The sequence below is a fragment of the Arvicanthis niloticus genome, chromosome 5, assembly GCF_011762505.2.
Source record: "Arvicanthis niloticus isolate mArvNil1 chromosome 5, mArvNil1.pat.X, whole genome shotgun sequence".
Classification (NCBI taxonomy): Eukaryota; Metazoa; Chordata; class Mammalia; order Rodentia; family Muridae; genus Arvicanthis; species Arvicanthis niloticus.
Window position 1 is genome coordinate 101188994 of NC_047662.1, and position 25534 is coordinate 101214527.

A 25534-nucleotide genomic window follows, 5' to 3' on the forward strand; every position below is an offset into this window, starting at 1 on the left:
CTTTGTCAGAGTCAAGATTGACTACTGTGAAGAGTTTACACACATTTGTAAGAGAAACTATTCTACATAAACGTCTGATGTTTAGCCCTGTGCCTACAATCCTCAACCTTACTGTTTGCTACTGAGCAGATTTGTACGAAACACACTGTACCATTTCAGTGTCTCCCACTGAGAAACAAAGGGGACTCTAGTATGAAAGTCTAATGTGTAGATGAGCGCTATAAACAAGCATGATGTTCTGAGGGTCAAGTATACAGCATGCTACCAACTCAAAACTGATGCCACATATGAGAAATATGTCTTTAAACAGTATATTGAATATCTAATATAAATATATAAAATCCGATCTCATAAACAGCCCAGGAAAGAAAGTAGTGTGATACTGTAGTGGTAACTCAGAATAAATTTTTAAGAATTTATTTTTTGGAGAGCTAGTTCCTCCTCTCACCAGCTCAGTACTTGTGAGAGCAGGCTCTGCACATCGCCAGGGCAGCACAAAGTAGTAGAGCTGACCTTGGTGGCAAAGGTGCAGGTGAGCTGGCCCCAAGGACACGAGAGTGGGAGAGCTAGCCAGGGCAGTGATGGAGAGTTCACCCTGGCAGTACAGTAAAAGAAAGCCAATGGACTGACCAACTCAGCTACCACCCAGACCCAGATCCAGGAACCAACATCTAACCCATCTATGAACTGCTGGAGCACATAAAAGGGCTGGTTCTAGAGAACCAAAGCTACAAGATCTCCATGACACAGAGCAACAACAGGATATCCAAGAGTAGTCCTGGTGAGGACCCACAGATGCAGATACAGCCAACCACTGGACTGAGCCGGGTGACCCCAATGGAAAAGTTAGGGGAAGGAGCTGCAGGGGATTGCAACCCCACAGGAAGAACATCAACTAACTGGACCACTCAGAGTTCCCAGGGACTAAACCACCAACCAAAGAGTATACATGGAGGGATCCATGGCTCCAGATATATATGAAGCAAAGGATGGCCTTATCTAACATCAATGGGAGGGGAGGCCCTTGTCCTGTGGAGGCTTGATGCCCCAGCATAGGGAGGTACTAGAGCGGTGAAGTGGGAGTGGGTGAGTGGATGCAGGAGCACCCTCATAGAGGCAAAGGGGAACGGGATGAGGGGAGAGGGTTTGTGGAGAGGAAACCAGGAAGGGGAATATCATTTGAAATGTAAACGAATAAAATGATTAATAGAAAGAAAGAAAGAAAGAAAGAAAGAAAGAAAGAAAGAAAGAAAGAAAGAAAGAGGGAGGGAGGGAGCGTAGCAGAAGCCAGAGGACTCAAACCAGACAAATGACTTGTTGCAATGAACATTTCCAAGTAAAGAAGTGTGGACAAAAGGGTATACTGTGGGACATACTACAGCTTCCATGACAAGATGGATTTTTTTGTTTGTTTTTTAATTTTATTCATTATTGGAGAGTAAGGGCAGAAGGTAAATATGAAAAGACAACTAAATGAGTAGGATTGGGGTACAGAATGCAAAATTCACAAAGGATCAATAAAAAGTTTTTTAAATGGCTTAGAAATAAAAAAGAATTTATGTTTTAATTGTCTGTGCTCTGTCTCTCTGTCTCTCTCTCTCTGTCTCTCTCTCTGTCTCTCTCTCTGTCTCTCTCTGTCTCTCTCTGTCTCTCTCTCTCTGTCTCTCTCTCTCTCTCTCTCTCTCTCTCTCTCTCTCTCTGTCTCTCTCTCTCACACACACACACACACACACACATGCACGCGCACAGGTGCCCATAGAGGCTAAAGGACTGAGTCCTCTGGAGCTGCAGTTAACTGTTGTGATCTGTCCAACATGGATGCTGAGACCTGAACTCCAGTACCAGCTCTAGAAGATCAACAAGCACTCTTAACTATTGAGCCATCTCTCCAGCACCCAAAGACAATTTAATGAAGAAATAGCCTTTTAAACAAACTATGTCAGAATAATAGGCGTACATAGACAAAAAGATTATCTTAAACTTTATCTTAGGCAAATGAGACTCACTGCTGATGCACTTGCCTGACAGGCCCAGGACTAGGCTTGATCTCCCGCACTGAATAAAGTAAAACAAACATACAAAAATGTAATCCATGCATCCTGACTCAGTGATACAGTAGACGAAAGGGGCAAAAATTTAGGAAGATGGGGAAATTGAAACAGGACAGATACCACTGTAACATAAAATGTTGTTAAGTTATTAGATGTAACAGTGATTTTGTAATTCTATTTTGAGTTCTTTCCTAAGGACAAAAAAAAAAATCTTAAACTTTACAGAGTAAGCTTGTTATTAATGACAGCACATCCTGAAATCTGTTTGTGTATATCATAGAACACAGAAAATGAATGAATAACTTTATGTTCTTAATAACAGGGCTTCTCACTGAGAGAGAAGTAAGATACATACATGAATGAAGATCAGAAGACCCCTTAAGCAAGGATGTTAACTGATGATACCAGATGAACACAGTGTGTGTGTGTGTGCACGTGTGCCTGTGTGTGCATGTGTGCCTGAGTTATTGTTTCCTAGCTCTATCCACTCAAAGAGACAAAAAGCAATAGCACTCATGTGAAGGACTTAGAACTAGTTCTAGAATCTAAATACCATTCCTCAATAAAAACAAGCAAGCTTCATTGGAGAAAGTCTAAGGCGGGGAAAGGAAGATGATCCTAGAATATTCATGTGTGTGGTTGGCAAAAAGTAATCAAAGAATGATAGGGGCATGCCTCCAAAAGGGCAAAAGGACCTAGGATACAGTTTAAAGGAACACCATGAGCTCAGAGAAGAAAGAAGCCTATGCAAGGTCACAATGCAAATGGTTACTGGTAGCTAGTAACCAAATTAGGCTTCTTTGAGATACAAGCACACATACCTGTGCTAAGGTTCTAGGTCAGCTCTTGGCAGAAGAAGAGATGTAGACTATCAGGAGTCCCTAAAGCCCAAAGGTCTGGAACCCTGAATACAATAATAAAAGATGTCCAAGTGAGATGCATTCAAGTTCCAGACAGACGCTGGATCTCATTAGGCCTTTGAACTTGTGGTGCCTTCTAACTGGAACATACTCTCTATGGACAATTATTAGCTTGTGTTGGCTTCTGCTCAAAGACCATCTTATCACAGAGGTCATCGACTAATGTATATAATTAAATTAAAAAAATAAAGATTGCCCATCAAACTGTTTAAGCAGCATTTCTGTAAGATTACAATTTTTCAAGAAAAGACATACAAAGAAGTACGCAGGATACAGAAACAGGGTTTCACAGAGAGATAAAACTATCATCATAATGAAAAGTGTGATAATTTATCACTCTTTATTTCCTGCACACACGACATTTCTCTTTACTTCAACTATGCTTCATCAAATGAGTTCAGGAACAGTATGTGTATGTTCCATTTCTTTCTGACAAGCTATCCTAGGAAAGGGTCTAAGACAAAGAAGGTCAAAATTAATTTATTGCAATGACTTTTGGAAAAGATTTCTAGATTTTAACTTACAGCCTGATCATTCTATTCAGATTCTTCCTGCCTCTACAACCCTAAATATTTGATCTTAAATAGCAACAACAGAAGGTTGCAACAACTCACAGGGAAAATAGGTTTGCTTATCTATACTTGTCTTAGCTTTATCAAGAAAGGGTATCACGGCACCTACAACCCATGAATGGAGGTTTCTTCTTCTAAGATATAGGAACAGTAGAATCTATGTTTTAGAGTTATTGTGAAAAGTGGGTAAGTTTAATAGAACAAATAATACAGGTAAGTTCTTGGAAGAACATCTGCATATTGTAACTACATATGCTGATTATGAATTTTTATTGCTATTGTTTGACTGTTTGTTGGTTAACGCTGACACCTGTGTCCCTATGGTTTTTACTATTGTACTATTATGACAACTGCTACAACAGCCAACTTTGATCTACAAGTGATGCAATTTGGCATTTGATTCAGGAAAATGAGAGCAAAGCAAATTACAACACTCATATACACAACCAGAGGGTGAAAAAGTAACTCCAAGGTGGTCCTTCAGTATCTTTCAGGAAGTTTTGTAAGAACCTGAAAGAAAGTTACCAACAGACTAACAATTCATGATTCATTCTCAGAAAGAATCTGTGACCTGAACAAATTCATCTCAGAAGAAATGATATGTTCTCTTCCTTAATCATTTATGTAACATTATTAAGTGTACTATACACTAAAAATTAAGTGAGACATCAGAAATACAAAATGGAATATTGTCTTTTAAAACTTTGTGGAGTTTCTAATGACCTTTTGTTTGTTTCTCCCTCCTTCCTTCCCTCTCTACCTCCTTCCCTTCCTTCCACCCCTATTTATTTATTTATTTATTTATTTTCCAATACTGGTGCTCAAACCAGGGTCTTGTGCCCGCTAGGCAAACCCTCTAACACTGAGATCCATTCTATGCTCCCCAAACTATCTTTATCAATAAAATAGACACAGTCCCTAATGTCTGATAGGCTATGCTTAGTTCACACACATGGTACATGGAGACATAAAGGAGAAATATGTGAAGTATACTGTGAAACAGGAAACAGCAGGCAGCTTTCACAGAGGTAGTGATTTTCAAACTGAGCGCTAAAAAAAAATACTAGCTGGTAAACAAGGGCTGAGGGAGTGAAAATCATACCCTCAGGAGTGAGAGTTAACCACTGCAGAGCAAATACACAGCACAAAACAGAGGAGCCCTTCTGAAACTCCAGGATAAACATCCATCGAGGCCTGTGCCCATACAGAGAACCTCAGGAACAGCTTCCATTTCCACAACTCTGCTCCCTCCAACTTAGAACAAGTCTCATTTGTGGAAACAGGACAGATAGCTGCAATTGAGACCACTTCAGAAACAAATTTCTCACTTACAACACTGGGCGGCAGCAGTGGGCAATGGCTTCCTCTGGCTTTCTTCTTGACTAGAATACTAGAAGCAGAAAGGAAAAGAAAAAAATACACAGTAAGAGTTCCTAGTACAGAAAGAGGAGGGAAATCCCAGCTACCTACTAAAATAGTCAGTGTGTAACTTGGGTCAATTTTTTACTGAATAGAAATAGAACTCATTCCTATCCTCCCTGTGGGATCCTGACTTAGGGCAGATTTTCAGTTATGGTGTGGCTTAAAGCAAGACAGCAAAGGGACAATCTGACCAAGTAGGCCTAGTAGAGCAAAAGGCCTGACAGAGTATTTCAAAGGGTTCTGTGTATGCCCATGGCAACATCTAGATTTCACAAACCAAATGTTAAGACTGAAGACGTCTATCAGGTTGCCTGCTATCTTTGAGAACAGTACTCCCTTGCAAATGCTTATGGATATTGAAACTGCACATCTAAGAGCACACAGCTGGACTTTCAGATATATCTGGTAGTTCCCTCCTGACTCTAGTTTCTCCAGGGCCAAGCAACAGCACCACCACCACCACAATAACAACAACAACAAATGTACAGGGTACTAAAGCCATAAGAAAATAATCTAGAAGAGGAAACAGAATTAGGGGGAAGTTTTGATAGTGGGCAGGAGTTTAAAAAGTATAAACTTATATATATATAATCTTAGAAAAAGAGTTTGGTTCCAGCCAGTGAAGAACTGAAAAGGTATGAACCAACAAATATAAGATCTGGGCCAGCAGGCACATGCTTAGAATGGGCTCAAGGTAATCCTCGGCTACATGAAGAGTCAGAGACACCATGGGCTACACAAAAAGGTATCTGGACTTTACACACTAATTTTGCCACTCATTAATAAGCTATGAGGTTCTGAGTGAGCCAGAGTTAAATTGCCAATGAGCTGTCATCCAGTAAATATTGACTTAGCACCCACTATGTACAAAGGCTTGTTGGGAAAACAGAGTTTAAGTCATAGTAAGGAGTCAGAAGTTTGTACTAGTGCATTGAGAGGCCACATAGCTTTAAACATGGGGGATGTGATCTGACTACTGTGGTGGTTGAATGAGCTATCTCCCATGGTCTCAGACATTTAAATACTTGGTGACCAGTTGGTAGAACTGTTTTGAGTAGGTGAGGCCTTATTGGAAGAACTATGTCATAGGGGGTAGGCTTGGAGGTTTCAAACGCCATTTAATCATTCCCAGGTAATACCCTCTCTCTGCCTCTCCCTCCCTCTCCCCCTCTCTTTTTCTACCTCTTCCCCTCTCTCCCTTCCTCTCCCCCTTTCCCTCCCTTCCTCTCCCCCTCTCTCTCCCTTCCTCTCCACCCCCCTTCTCCTTTCTGCTTGTGTTTGAGATTCTGAGTTTCAGCTATTCCTGTGACTGGACCTGCTGCCCCATCCCATGCCATGATGGTAGACTCGTATCCCTCTGGAAGAGTAAACTCAAATAAAACTTTTTCTTCTCTAAACTGCCTTGGTCACAGCAACAGAAAGTGATTAGAATTACACTTCTAAAAGACTATAACAGGGATGGAGAGACGGCTTGGTAATTAACAGCACTAGCTACCCTTTCAAAGGACCGAGGTTTGTTTCCCAGAACCCATATGGCACCTCAGAACCATCAGTAACTCCAGTTCTATAACGAACATCCTCTTCTTGCCTCCTTGGGTACCAGGCATGCAAGTGGTACACAGACATAAAATTAAAAAAAAAAAAAAAAAAAAAAAAAAAAAAAAAAAAGACTGCCATCTGTTACACAGATGAACTGTGGGGAATGAGGATGGGGTAGTCTATTAAGATAATCCAGCCAAAATTTGGTGACTTGCACACAAATAAGAATGTCAATGGCAAAGGATATTCCAAGTAGTTGTACCTAAAACAATTTTTGTATATAACATATTTCACAAGCTGTAAACCATAATACAAGTATAAGAATACTTGTCTCAATACTTCCAGTGGATAGTATTGAAAGTCAGACACAATGTACATAGTAGGACTGCATTAGTAAAGCTGATAACCACAAAACTGTTCAGCGATCCAAGGTTGAACCTCACTCCAAAGTGACAGAAAAATCGGCGATTAATAATAACCACTACAAATAATGAGAAATGGGTTTTTTTCATTCCATGTGTATTTTTTTACCTGTATGTATATCTGTGCACCATATGCATGCCTGGTACTGGCAGAGGCCTCTTGGAACCAAAGTGGTTACGACCTGCTTTGTGGGTGCTAGGAACTAAACCCAGGTCCTCTGGAAGAACAACCAGTATTCTTGACTGCTGAGCCATCCCTCCAACATCTCTTCAATAATGATGGTTTCATAGGCAGGACATAGGCTTAACAGTAAGAAATCCCAAGATTTAAGTATTAAAGTAGAGTAATGCACACGTAAGATATCAAAGTAGATATTTTCAAGAAGCTACATGTAGCCAAACTTGTTCTAGGTGCAAAACAAAAAGTTAAAGTCTAGGTAACTACATCAAAATTAATAAAATTTAAGATTGTTTTTAGAATGATTAATAGAGGCTGGAGAGATGGCCCAGCAGTTAACAGCATGCATTGCTCTTTCAGAGGATCAGGGTTCAATTTCCAGCATGTATGTGGTGAATCACAACCATCCAGTTCTAGGATATCTGATACCTTCTTCTGACCTCCATGAGCAGCAGGTATGCTTGTGGTACACATACATACATGCAGACAAAATGTTACTACACATAAAAGAAATCTAAAAAAAAAAAAAAAAATTTAAGGCTGGGCAATGGTGGCACATGCCTTTAATCCCAGAATTTGGGAGACATAGGCAGGTAGATCTCTAGTACAGCCAAGGTTACACAGAAGAAACCCTGTCTCAAAACAACAACAACAACAACAACAAAAATTGAGGACAGGGATATAAGTCAATAGTCTAAAAGCCTATCTAGCAAGTCAAAGGCCCAAGGTGAATCCTTAGCACTATAAATAATAAATAAACAAACAAACAAATAACCAACCAAGCAAACCAGCCAGCCAGCTACTAGCTGGCCAAGGGAAAACAAAATACAAAAAAGCAAAAACCAAAAAACCAACAAGCTAACTGGCATGGTAGCACAAAGGTATAATACCAACATCTTAGGAAACAAGAGCTAAACATGAAGTCTGAGGATAGCCTGGGTTACAGAGAGAGAGAGAGAACATTACAAAAACAGAAAATGGTAAGAAAAGCAAATTATAAACCAAACTCTAAACCAAATCTATTGCATTATATACATGTGTACATGTGCAGTATTTACATGTGAATGTATATTGTTAGGCTGAAACCCCTGCTCATCCTCATACAAGTTGGGAAACCCTGTCTGCCCTCCTTCTCCCAATCCCACCCATTTGGAGAACTAACATGTCTTCACTCCTCATCTCTTTCTAGCAACCTACTCAAGAGCGCCACCCAGGGGCTCAGATTCTGACCGTGTATGGACACTACCCCAGCTCCTAGCTGGCACATCATCACACCTTGCCTAAGTTCTATAAAACCCCCTTGCTTTAGCCTGGATGTGTGACTTCACTGGGCTCCACCATGAGATCGGTGAACCCACCCAAGAGCTGCCTCCTAATAAACTTGCTTTAACTATTTTTAATCTGTTCTAACCTGGCCTACATCTGTGTCAATGAGGGAAAGCAAAAGTCTACATGTGTGCATATTTATAGATGTTGTTATGTAAATGTACATACATCTTCACCAAGCGTACTTTAAACACAAGGATGGTTCTACATATGAAGATTTTCATTCATGTAATTTGCCACATTAAGCAGATTAAAAGGGAAAACAATCATGATCTAATAAATCTAAAAGAATGTTAGATAAAACTCCCATATGGTTTCATAACATGCTGACAAAATCAGAAAGAGAACAAAACTTCCTTGATCTCATGAGGATAGCTACAAAATCACTGGAAAACCAGCATGCTTTAAAAGTGTGTGTGTGTGTGTGTGTGTGTGTGTGTGTGTGTGTGTGTGAGAGAGAGAGAGAGAGATACAGAACAACACCCACCTCCCACTCCACCCCACCCCCATGCATATGGTGAAAGAAGATGCAAGTTCTCCTCTGACCTCCGAATATATTCTATTGTGCACACATACACACACAAAATTAAGATGTAATAAAATAAATTTTAGCCAGGCAGTGGTGGCACACGCCTTTAATCCCAGCACTTGGGAGGCAGAGGCAGGCGGATTTCTGAGTTCGAGGCCAGCCTGGTCTACAGAGTGAGTTCCAGGACAGCCAGAGCTACACAGAGAAACCCTGTCTCGAAAAACCAAAAATAATAATAATAATAAATAAATAAATAAATTTTAAAGACTTATGAAGACAGCCAGGTGTGATAGCACACACACCTTATCCCAGCACTTCACAGGCAGAGGGAGGTGGATTTCTATGAGTTGGAAGCCAGTGTGGTCTACATAGCTGAGCTCCAAACCAGCCACAGTTACAAACTGAGACCATGTCTCAAAATAATAATAAGAAAAAAAGACTTATTGTAGTAGCATTCATAGGCTCATATATTTGAATGCTTGGTCCACAATTGCTGGAACTGTTTGAAAAGGATTAGGAGGTGTGTGTTTGCTAGAGAGAGACATTTTAAAAGCCCAAAAGCCCAAGCCAGGTCCAGTCAAGTGTCTGTCTGCATCTCTATATCTCCGTCTGTTTCTATGGTCTTGATCTCTCTCTCTCTCTCTCTCTCTCTCTCTCTCTCTCTCTCTCTCTCTCTCTCTCTCTCTCTCTCTCCCTCCCTCCCTCCCTCCCTCCCTCCCTGTCCCAAGGTTGTTACACCAACCTTGTAAAAGTGTCTGTTTCCTAGTCCTAATGTAGCCTGCAAACCATGTTTCTCAGCCTCTGCTGAACCTGTTTTTTGTATGTTTGTTTTAGTGAATATTTTCTTTATTTACATTTCAAATGTTATCCCCCTTTCCCAGAGGCCACCCCAAACCTCCTATCCCATTCCCCCTCCTTCTGCTTCTATGAGGGTGTTCACCCACCCACTCCCACCTCCCTGCCCTCATATTCCCCTACACTAGGGCATCGAGCCTTCACAGGATCAAGGGCCTCTTCTCCCATTGTTGCCCAACAAGGCCATCCTCTGCTACATATGCAGCTGGAACCATGGGTCCCTCCATGTGTACTCTTGGTTGGTAGTAGCTCCTGGAAGCTCTAGGAGGTCTGGTTGGTTGACACTGTTATTCTTCCTAAGGGGTTGCAATCCCCTTCAGCTCCTTCCGTCCTTTCTCTAACTCCTCCATTGAGGACCCCATGCTCAGTCCAATGGTTGGCTACAAGCATCTGCCTCTATATATGTCAGGTTCTGGTAGAGCCTCTCAGGAGACGGCTATATCAAGCTCCTGTCTCTGCTGAACTTGTAACCCCATGATGTGTACCCACCAGGTTTGCCTTGCTCCTGAGCACCTGTGATGACTCCCCTTCCACAGTAAGTATTCTTTTGTTTAAACATTTATTTATTTATTTTATGTATATGAGTAAGTACACGGTAGCTGTCTTCAGACACACCAGAAGAAAGCACCGGATCACATTACAGATGGTTGTGAGCCACCATGTGGTTGCTGAAAATTGAACTCAAGACTTCTGGAAGAGCAATCAGTCCTCTTAACTGTTGAGCCATCTTTCCAGCCCCCATAGGAAGTATTCTTGCACTTCTACCCCACAGGCAGTCTTGAGCCCCAAGTCCTCACTCTTCTCTTCCGGTACTAACAGCCAATCATCTCAACAGCTTTTTTGATGAACCCTAACCCTTCCCCATAAAAGAGATCTCAAAAGCCAGTTAGGGGCTCCTCTCTGAAACCCCAACTTAGGGGAAACCTGTCATCTGTCCAGTCCCTTGTGCAATTCTAAAAACAGCTTGCTTTAATCAGACAGTTGTGTAAGTGGTTTTTTTGCCTCAGGTCCAACAGTGTCTCCCAGGAAATGTTGTGTCATACATAAGTGGATATCATAGGAAATGAAAGTTAAAAAAAAAGGGGGGGGGGGTCTAATGTATCTCAGGTTAACCTTGAACTCCTTAATAAAAATAATAACAACCTGCCAGGCAGTGGTGGTGCACACCTTTAATCCTAGCACTTGGGAGGCAGAGGCAGGCAGATTTCTGAGTTCGAGGCCAGCCTGGTCTACAGAGTGAGTTCCAGGACAGCCAGGGCTACACAGAGAAACCCTGTCTCGAAAAAACAAACAAACCAAAAAAGGAAGGAAGGAAGGAAGGAAGGAAGGAAGGAAGGAAGGAAGGACTAAGGAAATACAGCAACTAAAAAAGTAAGCAGGATGAGACCCTACAACAACAAACAAACAAAAACCTGGTGTCCTGCCTTTTTTTTTTAATTTGGTCAACTTAACCCAAGCTAGAATCAAACAGGAAGAGGAGCTTCAATTGGGGATGGAGGGAACTCTGTAGGACACTTCTTGACTACCAATTGATAGAGGACAGTCTAACCCACTGTGGGCAGTGGGGCCCTGAACAGCTAAGTCCTAGGTGGCATAAGGAAGTGGGCTGAATACGACATGAGGAACAAGCCAGTAAGCAACATTACTCCATGGCCTATGCTTGAGTTCCTGCCCTAACTTCCCTTGATGATGACTACAACTGTGAACTGAAATAAACCTGTCACTTCTAGTCATGGTGCTTTTTTGCACAGCAATAGAAACCTAACTAGGATACTCCTCACATAAGATAAAAACTGAGGAGGCTGAAGAGATGCCTTAGCAACTGAGAGAGCTTGCTGCTCTTCAAGAAGACTGGAGTTTAGTTACCAGTACCTACATCAAGGTAACTTAAACTATGTTCAACTCTAGCTATGGAGGACCCAGCTGCCTCTTCTGCCCTCCTCAGGTCTATCCATATGTGTGCTCACACACATACATAAATAGAAACAAATTTTTTTAAAGACTAAGAAAATGTAAACAAACTGTTTAAGAGTCAATATTTCAAGGTTGTTTATAATGTGAGATATATATATATATATATATATATATATATATATATATAGAGAGAGAGAGAGAGAGAGAGAGAGAGAGAGAGAGAGAGAGAGATCTCCCAGGTCATGGGATACATTAGACACTGTTTTAAAAAATAACATTCAACTGCTATCTTATAACAATTTGTCTTTCCCTTTGCATTGTATTTTTGTAATAGCATGAATTTTATTTCAGCAAATATCAATTTTGAGTGCTTATAATGTGGTAGATGTCATAATGATTACGCAAACATACAATCTCTATTCTCAAGGACAATAAAATCTTATTTCTTTGGTGTTAGTGCACAGGAACCCTTATAATGTCAGTACTGGAAAGACTGTGACAGGAGGATCATGAGTTCAAGGAAAGCCAGGGCTATATAATGAAATCTTATTTCAAAAATAAATAAATTCTCAAGATCATTATGACACTCTTTTAAAGCGATTTGTGTTTCTAAAAGCTCAATATATTCCAAAGTAAATAAATATTCTTCTTTTCTTTATACTACCAATAACAAAAGCACTGTCCCCATTCCTGATCCCCCATGTGGAGATGACTGTCTTCTCTTTTACACACCTGACTCATAGCTAGAGACAAGTCATGACAACAGGACCAAGCAAACCAACAGTGTAAACATTCCTAAAAAGTGCACACAAGCCGGGCAGTGGTGGCGCACGCCTTTAATCCCAGCACTTGGGAGGCAGAGGCAGGCGGATTTCTGAGTTCAAGGCCAGCCTGGTCTACAGAGTGAGTTCCAGGACAGCCAAGACTACACAGAGAAACCCTGTCTTGAAAAACCAAAAAAAAAAAAAAAAAAAAAGTGCACACAATTCAGGATAGTATCCAAAAATCTGCACAGACACAAGGAACACCTTCTGCTCATCTGTATAACAAAGAGGAGCTACAATCAGCTCCTTCTCAGTGGTCCAGAGCCAGTGGAACACCACAGTCTAAGCTTCAGTAGGAGAAACAGAAGTGGGAGATAGAGCTTTCCACTGAAATTTCAGGAAATCTTCTCCCTGACTATTCATTATGGCTGAGCACAGTGACAAATGTCAGCAGTCCCAGCCCTCAGGATGCTGTGGCAGTAGGCTATCAAGTTCAAGACCAGTCAAAGCCACATAGCAAGACTTGGTCTCAAAAATAATAATAACAACAACAACAATAATAATAAACTTCATTACTATAGACTGGGGTGTATCTCATTGGTAAAGCACATGTCTAGGACATGTAAAGTTAGGGATTTGACTCTCTTATTACTATTTTTTTTAAATTTTACTTATATGAATACATTGTAGCTGTCTTCAGATATACCAGAAGAGGGCATTTGATCCCATTACAAATGGTTGTGAGCCACCAGTGGTTGCTGGGAACTGAACTTAGGACCTCTGGGAGAGCAGTTAGTGCTCTTAACCAGTGAGCCATCTCTTCAGCCCTTCTTACAATTTTAATACCTCATACAACATACCTTTGACCCTCTCCCTAGACAATAGATAATGGATCAGAGAGTGCCCCCATCTCTCAATATTGCAAATAAAGCAGTTCCTACCTCATTATCATCTGCCAAGGCATTGATTTGCTCCAATTTGTAGGTCCAATATCTGGCTTCTTCCTCTGGGATGTCTACCATAAAAAAAAATGATTTTAGCTGGCAATAGATAGTCATAAGCAAATAATACTTTATTTAGACAAATGGATATAGTTAGAAAGGTGGTAGTGACAGATGAATATTAACTGTGACTCACTTGTTGCCATGAACATTACTGACTATTTTGGAAAGACAACATGATAAACTGCTATTCCTGATTCTGTTTTTGAAAATGATGAAATTAAAGCTCTGAGAGGATATCCCATCTATCTATGGCTGAGTTCCTTCACAGATAAGCCATGATTCAAACTGCTATCAATATGACTCCAAAATTACAGTTTGTGCAACTACACTTCCCCTCAGCAAGAGCAAACACTCCAAAGGATTAGAAGAAAAGGTATACCTTGGGATGGGATATAAGATGCTTAAAACTTACACTTTTGCCTTCAAAAAATTAAAAATACAGCTAAACATAAAAATTACAAGTACATACTTGTAATTTCAATACACAGCAAGCTATGGCAAGTAGATTACAAGTTCAGTAATGAACTTGTACAAACCCAGTCTGGACATGTGGAGTTCCAAGCCAACATAGTGAAGCCTTGTCTCAAACAAACAAAAAGATACAGATACAGATACAAATACAGATAGATACACACATACACACACAAGTACCATGTGAAAATCTAGTCAAAACTAAAGGTAGAATCTCAAAGGAATATCTGTACATCCAAGCTCAGAACAGCATTTATTCACACTAGCCAAGAGGTAAAGCAACCCATATCCATAAATAGAGGAAAAAAAATAAAATGACATATGTACATATATATATGTGTGTACACACACACACACACACACACACACACACACGCACAAACATTATTCATCCTCTAAAGGGGACCACTTTCAAGCTGGTTCTTAGCTCAGTGACAAACAACAAAGGACAGGGAAGAGCTGGAAGGTTGAGACTGGAAGAGCATAGTGAGTATGACACCACATGGGACCAAGTGAGTTCCAGGCTAGCTTAACTATAAGAAGGTCATCTCAAAACACAAAACAAACCTCTAAAACTGTAACTATTTGTGTTTTTAAAATATGAGGCCAAGATTATAGCACATACCCATAAAACCCACACTTATGACACTTACATGGGAAAACACAAGTCTAAGGACAATTTATGCTACACAGTTAAGTTCTGGGCCAGCCTGAGCTACATTAGCCAGACCTGTCTTTAAAAAAATAAATAAAAATAAAAGAGTTGGACCCAGATGATGGTGACACACGCCTTTAATCTCAGCACTGAGGAGGCAGAAGCAGGTGAATCTCCAAGTTTGAGGCCAGTCTGGTCTAAAGAGTGAGTTCACACACACGGAAATATTAAAACAGCAGGCTAATGGAGTATACTTTAATGTAGCCTCTAAGGAAGTGAAATGACTTGAAAAGGGGACTCAATGGCCAACCTTTTAAAGCATTGTAGAGTTTTATGTACCACATAAAACATCAGACAAGAATAGACTGTAAAGCTAGGAATGGTGGCACACACCGACAATTCCAGTACTTTGAGGACAGAGGTGGGAAGATAATATAGTTCTCAGCCAGCCTGGGGTACATGAGATCTGATCTCAAAAACAAAAAGAAGAAAAGCAAGCTACATGCATGTTGTTGGGCCCATAAGATTACCATTGAGTCCCAGAATACATTTCATCTCGTGTAATGCAATAAAGGAAGTCATTTCTTTCAGCAATCTACAGATTCAACACAATCCCATCAAAATTCCAACACAATTCTTCAAAGACATGGAAAGAGCAATTTTCAAATTCATCTGGAAAAACAAAAAACCCAGAACAGCAAAACAATTCTTAACAATAAAAGAACTTCTGGGGGAATCACCATCCATGACCTCAAGCTATACTACAGTGATAAAAACTACACAGTATTGGTACAGAGACAGACAGGTAGATTAATGGAATAGAATTGAAGACCCAGAAATAAAACCACACACAGACACTTGATCTTTGACAAAGAAGCCAAAAATATACAATGAAAAAGAGAAAACATCTTCAATAAATGGTGCTGGTCTAACTGGCAGTCTGTATGTAGAAAAATGAAAATAGATCCATATTTTGTCACCTTGCACAAAGCTCAAGTCCAAGTGGATCAAGGACCTCAACATAAAACCAGACACACTGAATCTAATAGAAGAAAAAGTGGGAAAGAGCCTTGAACTCATTGGCACAGGGGCAAATTTCCTAAACAGAACTCCAATGGGGAAGGCTCTAAGATCAAGAATTGATAAATGGGATCTCATGAAACTGGAAAGCTTCTGTAAGGCAAAGGACACAGTCAACAGGACAAATAGGCAACCTACATATTGGAAAAAAATCTTCACTAATCCCACAATCCATAGAAGGCTAATATCCAAAATATATAAAGAACTCAAGAAGCTAACCACTAAAAAAAAAAAAAAAAAAAAAAAAACCAATCCAATCCAAAAATGGGGTATAGAACTAAACAGAGAATTCACAACAGAGGATCTTGAATGGCTGAGAAGCACTTAAAGAAATGTTCAAAGTCCTTAGTGATCAGGGAAATGCAAATCAAAACAACCCTGAGATTCCACCAATCAGAATAGCTAAGATAAAAAAAAACCTCAGGTGACAGCACCTGTTGGTGAGGATGTGGAGAAAGAGGAACACTCCTCCATTGTTGGTGGGATTACAAACTGGTACAATCACTCTGGAAATCAATCAGGAGGTTCCTCAGAAAATTGGAAATAGAGCTACCTGAAGACTCAGCTATTCCACTCCTGGGCATAAACCCAAACGATGCCCCACCATGCCACAGGGGCACGTGTTCCACTATGTTCATAGAGGTCTTATCTGTGATAGCCGGAAGCTAAAAACAACCCAGATGTCACAACAGAAGAATGGACACAGAAAATGTGGTTCATTTACACAATGGAATACTACTCAGCTATTAAGAACAAGGACATTTTGCAGGCAAATGGATGGAACTAGAAAATATCATCCTGAGTGAGGTAACTCAGACCCAAAAGGACATGCACAGTATGTACTCACTAATCAGTGGATATTAGCCAAAAAAGTACACAATACCCAGGATACAATCCACAAAACTTAAGAAAGTTAACAAGCCAAAGGGCCCAAGTAAGGATGCCTCAATCCCACTTGGGAGGGAGAAGAAAGCAATCTGGAGGGAGGGAGGGATGGAGGGAGGGAAGAAGGGAGGAAGGGAGGGAGGGAGGGAGGGAGGGAGGGAGGGAGGGAGGGAGGGAGGGAGGGAGGGAGATGAGTGGGAGAGGGGAGGGGGTGGTGAAAGGGCAAACAGGATCAGGTATTGGGAGGAGAAACAGGAGTGAAGCCCTGAGAGCCAACAGAAAGAATGAAAACAGGCAACCTCAGGAAGTAAGAGGTAGGGGGACCCTCCAGAATGCACCAGAGACCTGGGAAGTGAGAGACTCAGGACTCAAAGGGAGCAACCTTAGATGAAATGCCCTACAGTAGAGAGAGGGAACTTGTAGAATCCACCCCTAGTAGAAAGACAGGGCATCAAGTGGAAGGACAGGGCTGCCATGACACAATCAAAAACTTTGACCCAGAATTGTTCCTGTCTAAAAGAACTGCAGGGACAAAAACGGAGAAGAGACTGAGGGAAAGGAGGTCCAGTGACAGGCACAAATTGGGATCCAGCTCAAAGGGAAGCTCCAAGGTCTGACACTACTACTGATGTTATTTATGCTATGCTTATAGACAGGAGCCTAGCATGCTTGCCCTCTGAGAGGCCTAACAAGCAGCTGAAAGATTCAGATGCAGATGGATATAGATACTTACACGCAACCAATGGACAGTGTTAGTATTCTGTCTAAACTCCACCTCCACAGTTACCTGGCTCCTCCCCAGTTATCTGGCAACAGCCAGGTAGGCCTGGGCCACTATAAAAGGGGCTGCTTGCCCCCTCCTCTCTCTCTTGATCTCTTGCTCTCTCTTGTCTCTTGCTTTTCCTTGTTCCATCCCCCCTTCTCCCCTCCCCCCACTCTCTCCATGTGTTCATGACTGGCCTCTACTTTCTCTCTCTCTCTCTCTCTCTCTCTCTCTCTCTCCCTCCCTCCCTCCCTCCCTCCCTCCCTCCCTCCCTTCCTCCCTTCCTCTCTCTGCCTCTCTTTGCCTCTCTCTGCCTCTACTACCCTCCTGGATCCCCTCCCCATGCCCTGAATAAACTCTATTCTATACTATACCCATGTGTGGCTGGTCCCTCAGGGGGAAGAGATGCCTCTGCATGGGCCTGCTGAGAAGCCCCCTTTCCCCATACCTCACCACACACCCACAGAACATACTCTCTTTATCTTTTTATAAACACATCAGACAGAAGCCAGGGACTCCTGTGGTTGAATTAGGAAAAAGCTGGAAGAATCGGAGGAGGAGGAGGGCGACCCCATAGAGGAAGACCAGCAGTTTCAACTAATCTGGACCCCTGAGATCTCTCAAACACTGGACCACTAACCAGGCAGCATATACCAGCTGATGTGAGGCTCAGGACACACATACAGCAGAGGACTGCCTGGTCTGGCCTCAGTGAGAGAACCACCTAACCCTTGAGGGACTTGAGGCCCCAGGGAGTAGGGAGGTCTGGTGGGGTGGGGGTGGGGACATCCTCTTGGAAATGGGAGAGGAGATTTGGTCAGTCAGAGGGCAGACCAGGAGGGGGTAACGACTAGACTGTAAAAAAAGATTTAATAATAATAAAAGGAAAGTAATCTAAGTGAACCTGCTGTTCATTAGCAAAGCATAGTAAGCATAATTATGTACAACACTTGATGTACAATAGATTTATGGTACAAATAACCATGTTTCCTGTTTATATGCTTATAAAACTACCTCTTATAAATATAAGAGTAAACACTCTCAGCCCATCCCATTATCCCAGCTCTCAACACCAGCAGACATTCCCTGGGAACCTGCAAACCACTCCAGCCAAGGAAGCAGGTAGGCTAACTTCAAATCTTCTCCTGACTCTCCTTTCATCCAAATCAATTCCCCAGTCTCATCCCCAACTCTATAGCAGGCCTCCCCTCCCTCCCTGCTTCCCTTCTCAGTTGATTGTGTAGATCTCCTCCAAACTTCCTTCTCCCAACTCATCCATTATTCCAGCCATGTCCAACAGCAGCAGGCATTCCCTGGGAACCTGCTGGCCAAGCCAGCCAGAGGAGCAAGTAGGCAGGCAAACTTTAGATCTTCATGCTTCCTCCTCTCCCCATAACCCAGACTCATCACCAGCTCTGTAGACTACCTGCTGTGGCCTCTCCTTACTCTCTGCCTCCATTCCTAGGGGACTAAGCAGATCCCTGCGTGTCTCCCTCCTGTGGACCCCTCAGCCATTCCCTATTCATCCCCATTTCTAAGTGTTAGCTACCAATACCTGGAAACTCTTTTTATCTAGAACCCCCAGTGTCTATACCCATCCCAGAAGCATTCCGTGCCAGACAACATACCTTCCTAAGAACCAGAGAGGGCAACAAAAACTAAGGAACAAAACATCCACCAACAAAGACAAGATCAGACATCAACACCTAGAATTACAATCATCCTAAACCCAGATGCCAAACCAGCAATAAAACACAAGCAATAACAGCCAGGGCAGCATGTCCCCACTAGAGCCCAGCAAGCCTACCACTGTATACCCTGAGAAATGCATCACAGCTGAAGCACAAAACAAAGACCGTAAAATGGTCTTTATGAACATGATAGTCCTTTAAAAAGGAATAAATTCCATAAAGAAATCAATGAAAACATAAACAGTGGAAGGAAATGAATAAAACAGTTCCAGACCTGAAAGTAGAAATAAAATCAATAAGGAAAACCCAAACTAAGGGAACTCTGAAAATGAAGAATTTAGGAACTCACTAAATGAAGTGAGTTTAGGAAATGAAAAATACAGGAACCCCAGAGGCAAGCCTCACCAACAGAAAATAAGAGATGGAAAAGAGACTCTCAGGCATTGAGGGCAGGACAGAAGAAATGGATACTTTAATCAAAGAAAACGTTAAATTAAAAAAAAAAAAAAAAACACTGGCATAAAACATCCAGGAAATCTGGAACACTATGAAAAGACCAAATCTAAAAATAAAAATAAAGAAAGAAGTAGTCAGGGCAAAGGCACAGAAAGTATCTTCAACAAGATATAGAAGAAAATCTCCCTAACTTAAAGAAGGATATGACTTTAAGGTACAAGAAGCATATCAATCTAGGTATGATGGCTCATGCCTTTAACCCTAGCCCTCAGGAGGTAGAAGCTAGCAGATCTCTGTGAGTTCAAGGTCAGCTTGGTCTACATAGTGAGTTCCAGGACAGACAAGGCTGCATTGTAAGACCCTGGCTCAAAAACAGAAACATTTTGTTTTTGCAATGCCATGCCAGACTACTATACTCAGCAAAATTTTCTTTCACAATAGATGGAGAACATAAAGTATTCCATGATAAAAACCAATCTAAGCAGTATCTACAAATCATCCCTATAGAAGGTGTAAGAAGGAAAACCCCAATCTAAAGAGGTTAGCCATACCCTAGAAAGCATAAGAATAAATAATTCCAGACCAGAAAATCAAAAGAGGAGAAACACACACACCACCACCATCACCATCAATCATCACCACAACAAAATAACGGGACTCAACAAGCACTGCTCATTGATATCTCTCAACATCAATAGTCTCAAATCCCCCAATAAAAGACACAGACTAACAAAACATCTGAGACACACACCTTAACACCAAGAACAGTGTAGTACAGTTAAAATTAACACCCTAGGTTCTAGAACCAAGGGTGTTAATTTTCCCTCTTCCCTTCCCTTGTCTTTACAGGTTCTCATTGTGCCCACACTACTCTTGAACTCCTGAGCTCACGTGAGCTTCCCATTTTAGCCCCCAAATAGTGGGTGCAGTTATGGGCATATGTCATCTTGCCAGGAAAGATCATACAAAATTAAATCCTGTTTTTACCACTTTATAGCTACGAGACCTTGGACAAAATACTTAATTACTCTATGCCTCAGTTGCCTTTATACTGAGATGCTAATAATAGCTGGGTTCACTTCAAAGGAGTGTGAAGAAATCCAGATAAGCCTCCATAAATCATGCTGCTATTATAGTGTATATTCATAACATAAAGTCCAGCACTGAAAATGTTCTAGCAGAATATTGTATGTAGCATTTATATCCTATGTAATCAGTAGATGAAACAGTTAAGAAGCAAAATGCTGTTGCACATTTACATTTAAAACACTAAACATTATCAACATGCGAAAATCAAATATCAGTTGATCAAATTATTAGAAACTTTCCCCCTGCATATATACATATTACTTTTTGAGTCAATAAAAAGTATTTTTAAGTTGATAATATATAATTAATACAAGATTGTAAACTTGAGCTACATAACAAGACCCTCTCTAGGATTAAAAAAAAAGCTAAATAAATAAACTGAAATTATGAAGAGCCACAATAATAGTAAATGTGAATACCATTCATGCAAATGAAAAAAATTTAAAGAATACTAAAATAAGTAAACAGAAGATAACATTTCTAGTCATATCCAATCTGCAGCCTGTGTCCCTGAATAGCTATGAATGCAGCCCAACTCATCTATAGATGGCAATGGTAAGTCACAATGTCAAAAAGCTGGACACCACTGACATAAACAAATTACAAAGGTTAAAGTTGGGAAATGCAAAATGTTGGTAAAGATGTGCAGAGGTAGGGCACTCCAGGTAGTGAGAGCATAAACTATGCAATCTTTCTACCAAATAACTCTGCAATGTCCATGAAAAATAATAATGCACAAACCTTTGGACCTGCAATTCTACTTTATCCTAAACCCATAAGGATCACAAATATAGAACATCGTTAATGACAGTAATATGCGACATCAAAAAAAAAAAAAATGAAAAAGAAATTCTGCATGCCCATCAATAAAGAATTACAGAATAAATTCACTGAAGGTGAATGTTCTAATCAGCAAGACAGATATTAAAGTCCACCATATAGATACATACCATCGGAGGCTGAAGCAGGAGGACTGTTGTGAGTTCAAGGTGAGCCTGGGATTTAGTGATCTTTAAAAAAAAATCTAAAAAATTAATTAAGTACACTCCATTTTCAGTGCTCTTTAATACCAAATTAACAAATTGTAGTTTTAACAAAACATAACAAATGTTAAAGTATTTTAAAAGAATAAATCTAAAAATTATAAATTCCAAGTCATTTAGTAAATAGTAACAGAATATAACAAATTGCAGTGTTTAGTGTTTGCTTGCTTGCAGGTAGGATTTCACTGTATACCCCTATGTAGAGCTTGCTGAGTAGACTAGGCTAGCCTTGCATTTTTGAGGCTCCTCCTGACTCAGCTTGTAGAGTGCTTGTAGGCATGAGCCACCAGGCCCAGGTAATGTGCAATCTTTAATGAAGACCAACATACTTTACTTCATCTTGGGCTAACTGTCATTGAGCAGAGTAGATGAACACATACGTCTCCAGAGAACATTCCTGAGAAGACAAGATAGTCATTGACAAAACAGCTAACAGACAATCTCAAACAGTGTCCTTACAAAGGACTAAGTCAGTCTTTAATGCTTATCAAATTAGACTCACCAAAAGGCAGCTCAAATCTTGTGTCAAGCAAGATTTTATGAGGAGTTGGGTTTTTAGTTCCACAGATCTCATCATCTTTCATTAATGTCTCTGCCTCCAGTGTAGACCACTCCCCAGGCCCTTCCTAGGAAACAAAAGTCTAAGATTAAACACTTAACTTTCTTGGCTCCCTCTGTGGTTCAGGAGCCAGATGTTTTCCTCTGAACTTCTTTCTTCGAGAGCTTCAGAGGAGCACTCACATCATAATAATGAAAAGGAGGAAAAAAACAAAACCCCATTATCACCACTCATTCTGTGCTCTGTTCTCCCCTTTGCTGAGATAAGGACTCCAGTGGCAGCTTTCCCTGTGTTCAGCTGTACAGTCCTGGTGAAGACAACTTTCCAGAGTATCGGACTTTAAAGTATCCATATGGGCCAATATTCAATCTCATGATTCTTAATTACTGTGTCACTGATAAACAGAAATGAATAGAGCTGCCATGGAAATGAGCTGTTCTTCTGCCTATAGTCATAGAGACTTAGAACTCAAAGAAATATAGACAATGATGTCATGCTCTCTATTTCCCCACTGCCAGAGAAAGTTTCTACTGCACAGTCAATCTAAACAGTAATAGAGTCACTCTGCTAAATACAAAGCCAATGGGGAAATAGTTATATCTAAGTCGAATCCAGGAAAGTAGACTAAATTCAACCTGAAAATGAGTAGCCACAACATAAATACCTACCAACCACATCTGATAATTTCATAAATTCCAATAGTATTATATACAGAAGAAATCTGAAAATAGTTGCCTGGGGAGTAGCTTAGAAAAATAGGCCCCAAAATCGTATCCAGCCAATTGGCTAAGGAAGTTTAATGGTGCTCTTCCCAGGACAGTGTCTAAGATGAGAATCAGAGACCACATACACATTCCTTAGACAGGATTTCTCACAGGATTAAGTGGTGCTGAGGAATCGCTAAGATGAGCCAGAGGGCATAGGGAAGGGCAGCTTACAGACAACTCCTAAGCCTTTGGGAGAGGTGAGAAATGGTGGGGCCATGTGCCCTCTACTTAGAAAAGAACAGGTGTGCATGGATAAATATCAGCTGAGGTGGAGCTAAGATGAGGGAAGGCAAAGGCCACAACCAACTTCCAAACAGGCAGCACACTAACTAACCTCATCCGACTGACGGATTGTCTTCAGTGCGATCCACACGGTCCCCACCATTGTGTCCCATATCAATCCTTTGTTCCACACCTCCACGCTTAGACCCAGATCCAGACGACTGATCTCACTAATGGGGGAAAAAAAGGAGTCCTTTGAGGAGAGCTAGATAACAGGAAAGAAAATACTGTAATTCCCTGTTTGCTAGCCTTGAACACTTTTCACAAACACCTTATTTTAGGGGAAATTAGGGTATTCCCAAATGCTACAAGTACCCTTTAGACTTCTAGGAACTTATAACACATTTCTATAGAATAACACTTTTATAGCTAAATATGCCCATAATTCCAGAATTCAGGAGGCTGAGACCAAGTTCAAAGCCAGCCAGTACTATATAGACTCTGGAGGATAAGGAGGAATGAGGGAGGGAGATTGAAAGAGAGAGGGAGATTGAAAGAAAGAGGGAGATTGAAAGAGAGAGGGAGATTGAAAGAGGGAGGGAGATTGAAAGAGAGAGGGAGATTGAAAGAGAGAGGGACAGAGGGAGGGATGGAGGGAAGGAAGAAGAAAATGAATTTGTTTTCATATTTTATTGCTACTGTTTCGATAGGGTTTCCAAAAAAATGCATTTAGTATATGATTCAAGAAACGTTCTAGAGACCTACTGTTAACAAAAAATTACTGTAAACTTGAAATTTTGTTAGGGGTATCTGGAGGAACAGCTCAGTGGTAGAATACTTGTCTAGCATGCACAAGGCACTGAGTTCTGTCCCCAGTTCTAAATAAAGAAAACTTTTTAATAGAGTAAATTTCATTTTAAGTGTAGTTAGCACCACGGTTGGGGGATGGTTCACAAAGAAGCTGTTGGAGGTAATGGAACATGTATTACCTTGACTATGGTGATGGTAAATCAAGTGCATGTGTGTGCTCAATGTCCCCATGCTCTGTACACAACAGTTCTAGTTCTATATACTGATTATATCTCAGTAAAAGTGGGAAAGGAAAGGGAGAAAAAGTAGGGAGGAAGGTTCACAAGAAGAAAGGAAGCAAAGGACCTTTGTTTGTCCTCGGCCCTCTGGAGATACAATCATGGTCAGACCAATGCAGCATCCCAAAAACATAAGGTCAAGTGATCCAGGCATTCCTTTCAGGCCTGCCTAGACTTCTGCTGTGCACAACCTTATGTTTTATTAGTAGTACTATCGTGGCCTTAACTTAGATCTATGAAATACATACAGGGAACTTTCAGGAAGAAAAGTCTGCTTACAAGATTTATGAAACAGCAGCCAGGAAGAAAAGGGTCCTAAGTACACATGGCTTTAGCGGGGTGCCGGATAATAGAGTAGCTGTCTAACGTGTAGGCCCTGGGTTTCATCTCCAGCAGTAAGAAAGCATAAGATAAAAGCAGTATCAAATATGGCAGAACTCTGGCTTGGAAGAGCTATCACAAGTACAACCACAATGCTAGGATAAAACAAAAAAATCCACATGTCAGTGCTAAGAACATTCTCCAGAAAGCTTTTGTTGAAACACAAGCTGATTTAAAGAGAAAAGCAAGACGGTGAGAAATGGATGCTATAAATACAAAATTCAGAAAGACATTACCCAGAAAAATATGAGCTACTCATTTCAGTGCATGTTAAGTGTGTGCTTTAGAGAAAGCTTGGGCTCTCTGTCATCTCAAATGGTCTCAAATGCACTACGAGTGTGGACTTACAAACATAGAAATCATGCCAACTATGTTGTAAGTATAAAGTGAAGCAAAGAAAAAAACATTCCTTTTACAAATGCAGTAGAGCACAGAGTATACTGATGAGCTCACTTACCTGTTCAATTAATATTTGTCAAGCACTGCACACACACACTCACACACACACACTCACACACTCACACTCACTCACACACTCACACTCACTCACACACTCACACTCACTCACACACTCACACTCACTCACACACACTCACACTCACACACATAAATAATTGGTATTTTGGGGAAGACATGTAACATCAGACCAGTTCTTGTCTCCAGAAATTTTTGGAGAAGTGTCCGAAGCCACAGGCTAGGTACTTAACCAACCAATAACTTAGGCAGTGGGGAAACTGAGCTTTTCATCACAAAGTTTGTTCACCTAATGAAGCAGACTAGAAAAGTATGTACAACATCTGCAAACCTATGTGAAGTGTCTTTCATTTGAATCTAAAAAGAAATTTTTTGGTGGGGATGTATACGTGATAGTCCCAATGCAACTCCTAA

At 40.8% G+C, this 25534-nt stretch overlaps 1 protein-coding gene across 8 annotated transcripts in view; it reads right to left on the reverse strand.

The window, feature by feature from the left end:
* Positions 1 to 25534, reverse strand: part of Unc13b (unc-13 homolog B) — a 214986-nt gene that overhangs the window by 145379 nt on the left and 44073 nt on the right. For all 8 annotated transcript variants that reach the window (XM_076935126.1, XM_076935124.1, XM_076935123.1 and 5 more), the window contains exons 4-7: positions 23290 to 23407; positions 22132 to 22255; positions 13434 to 13507; positions 4876 to 4933 (exon numbers count right to left, since the gene is read on the reverse strand). In XM_076935126.1, the coding sequence (XP_076791241.1) occupies positions 4876 to 4933; positions 13434 to 13507; positions 22132 to 22255; positions 23290 to 23407 (374 nt within the window). The remainder of the gene's footprint in view (positions 1 to 4875; positions 4934 to 13433; positions 13508 to 22131; positions 22256 to 23289; positions 23408 to 25534) is intronic.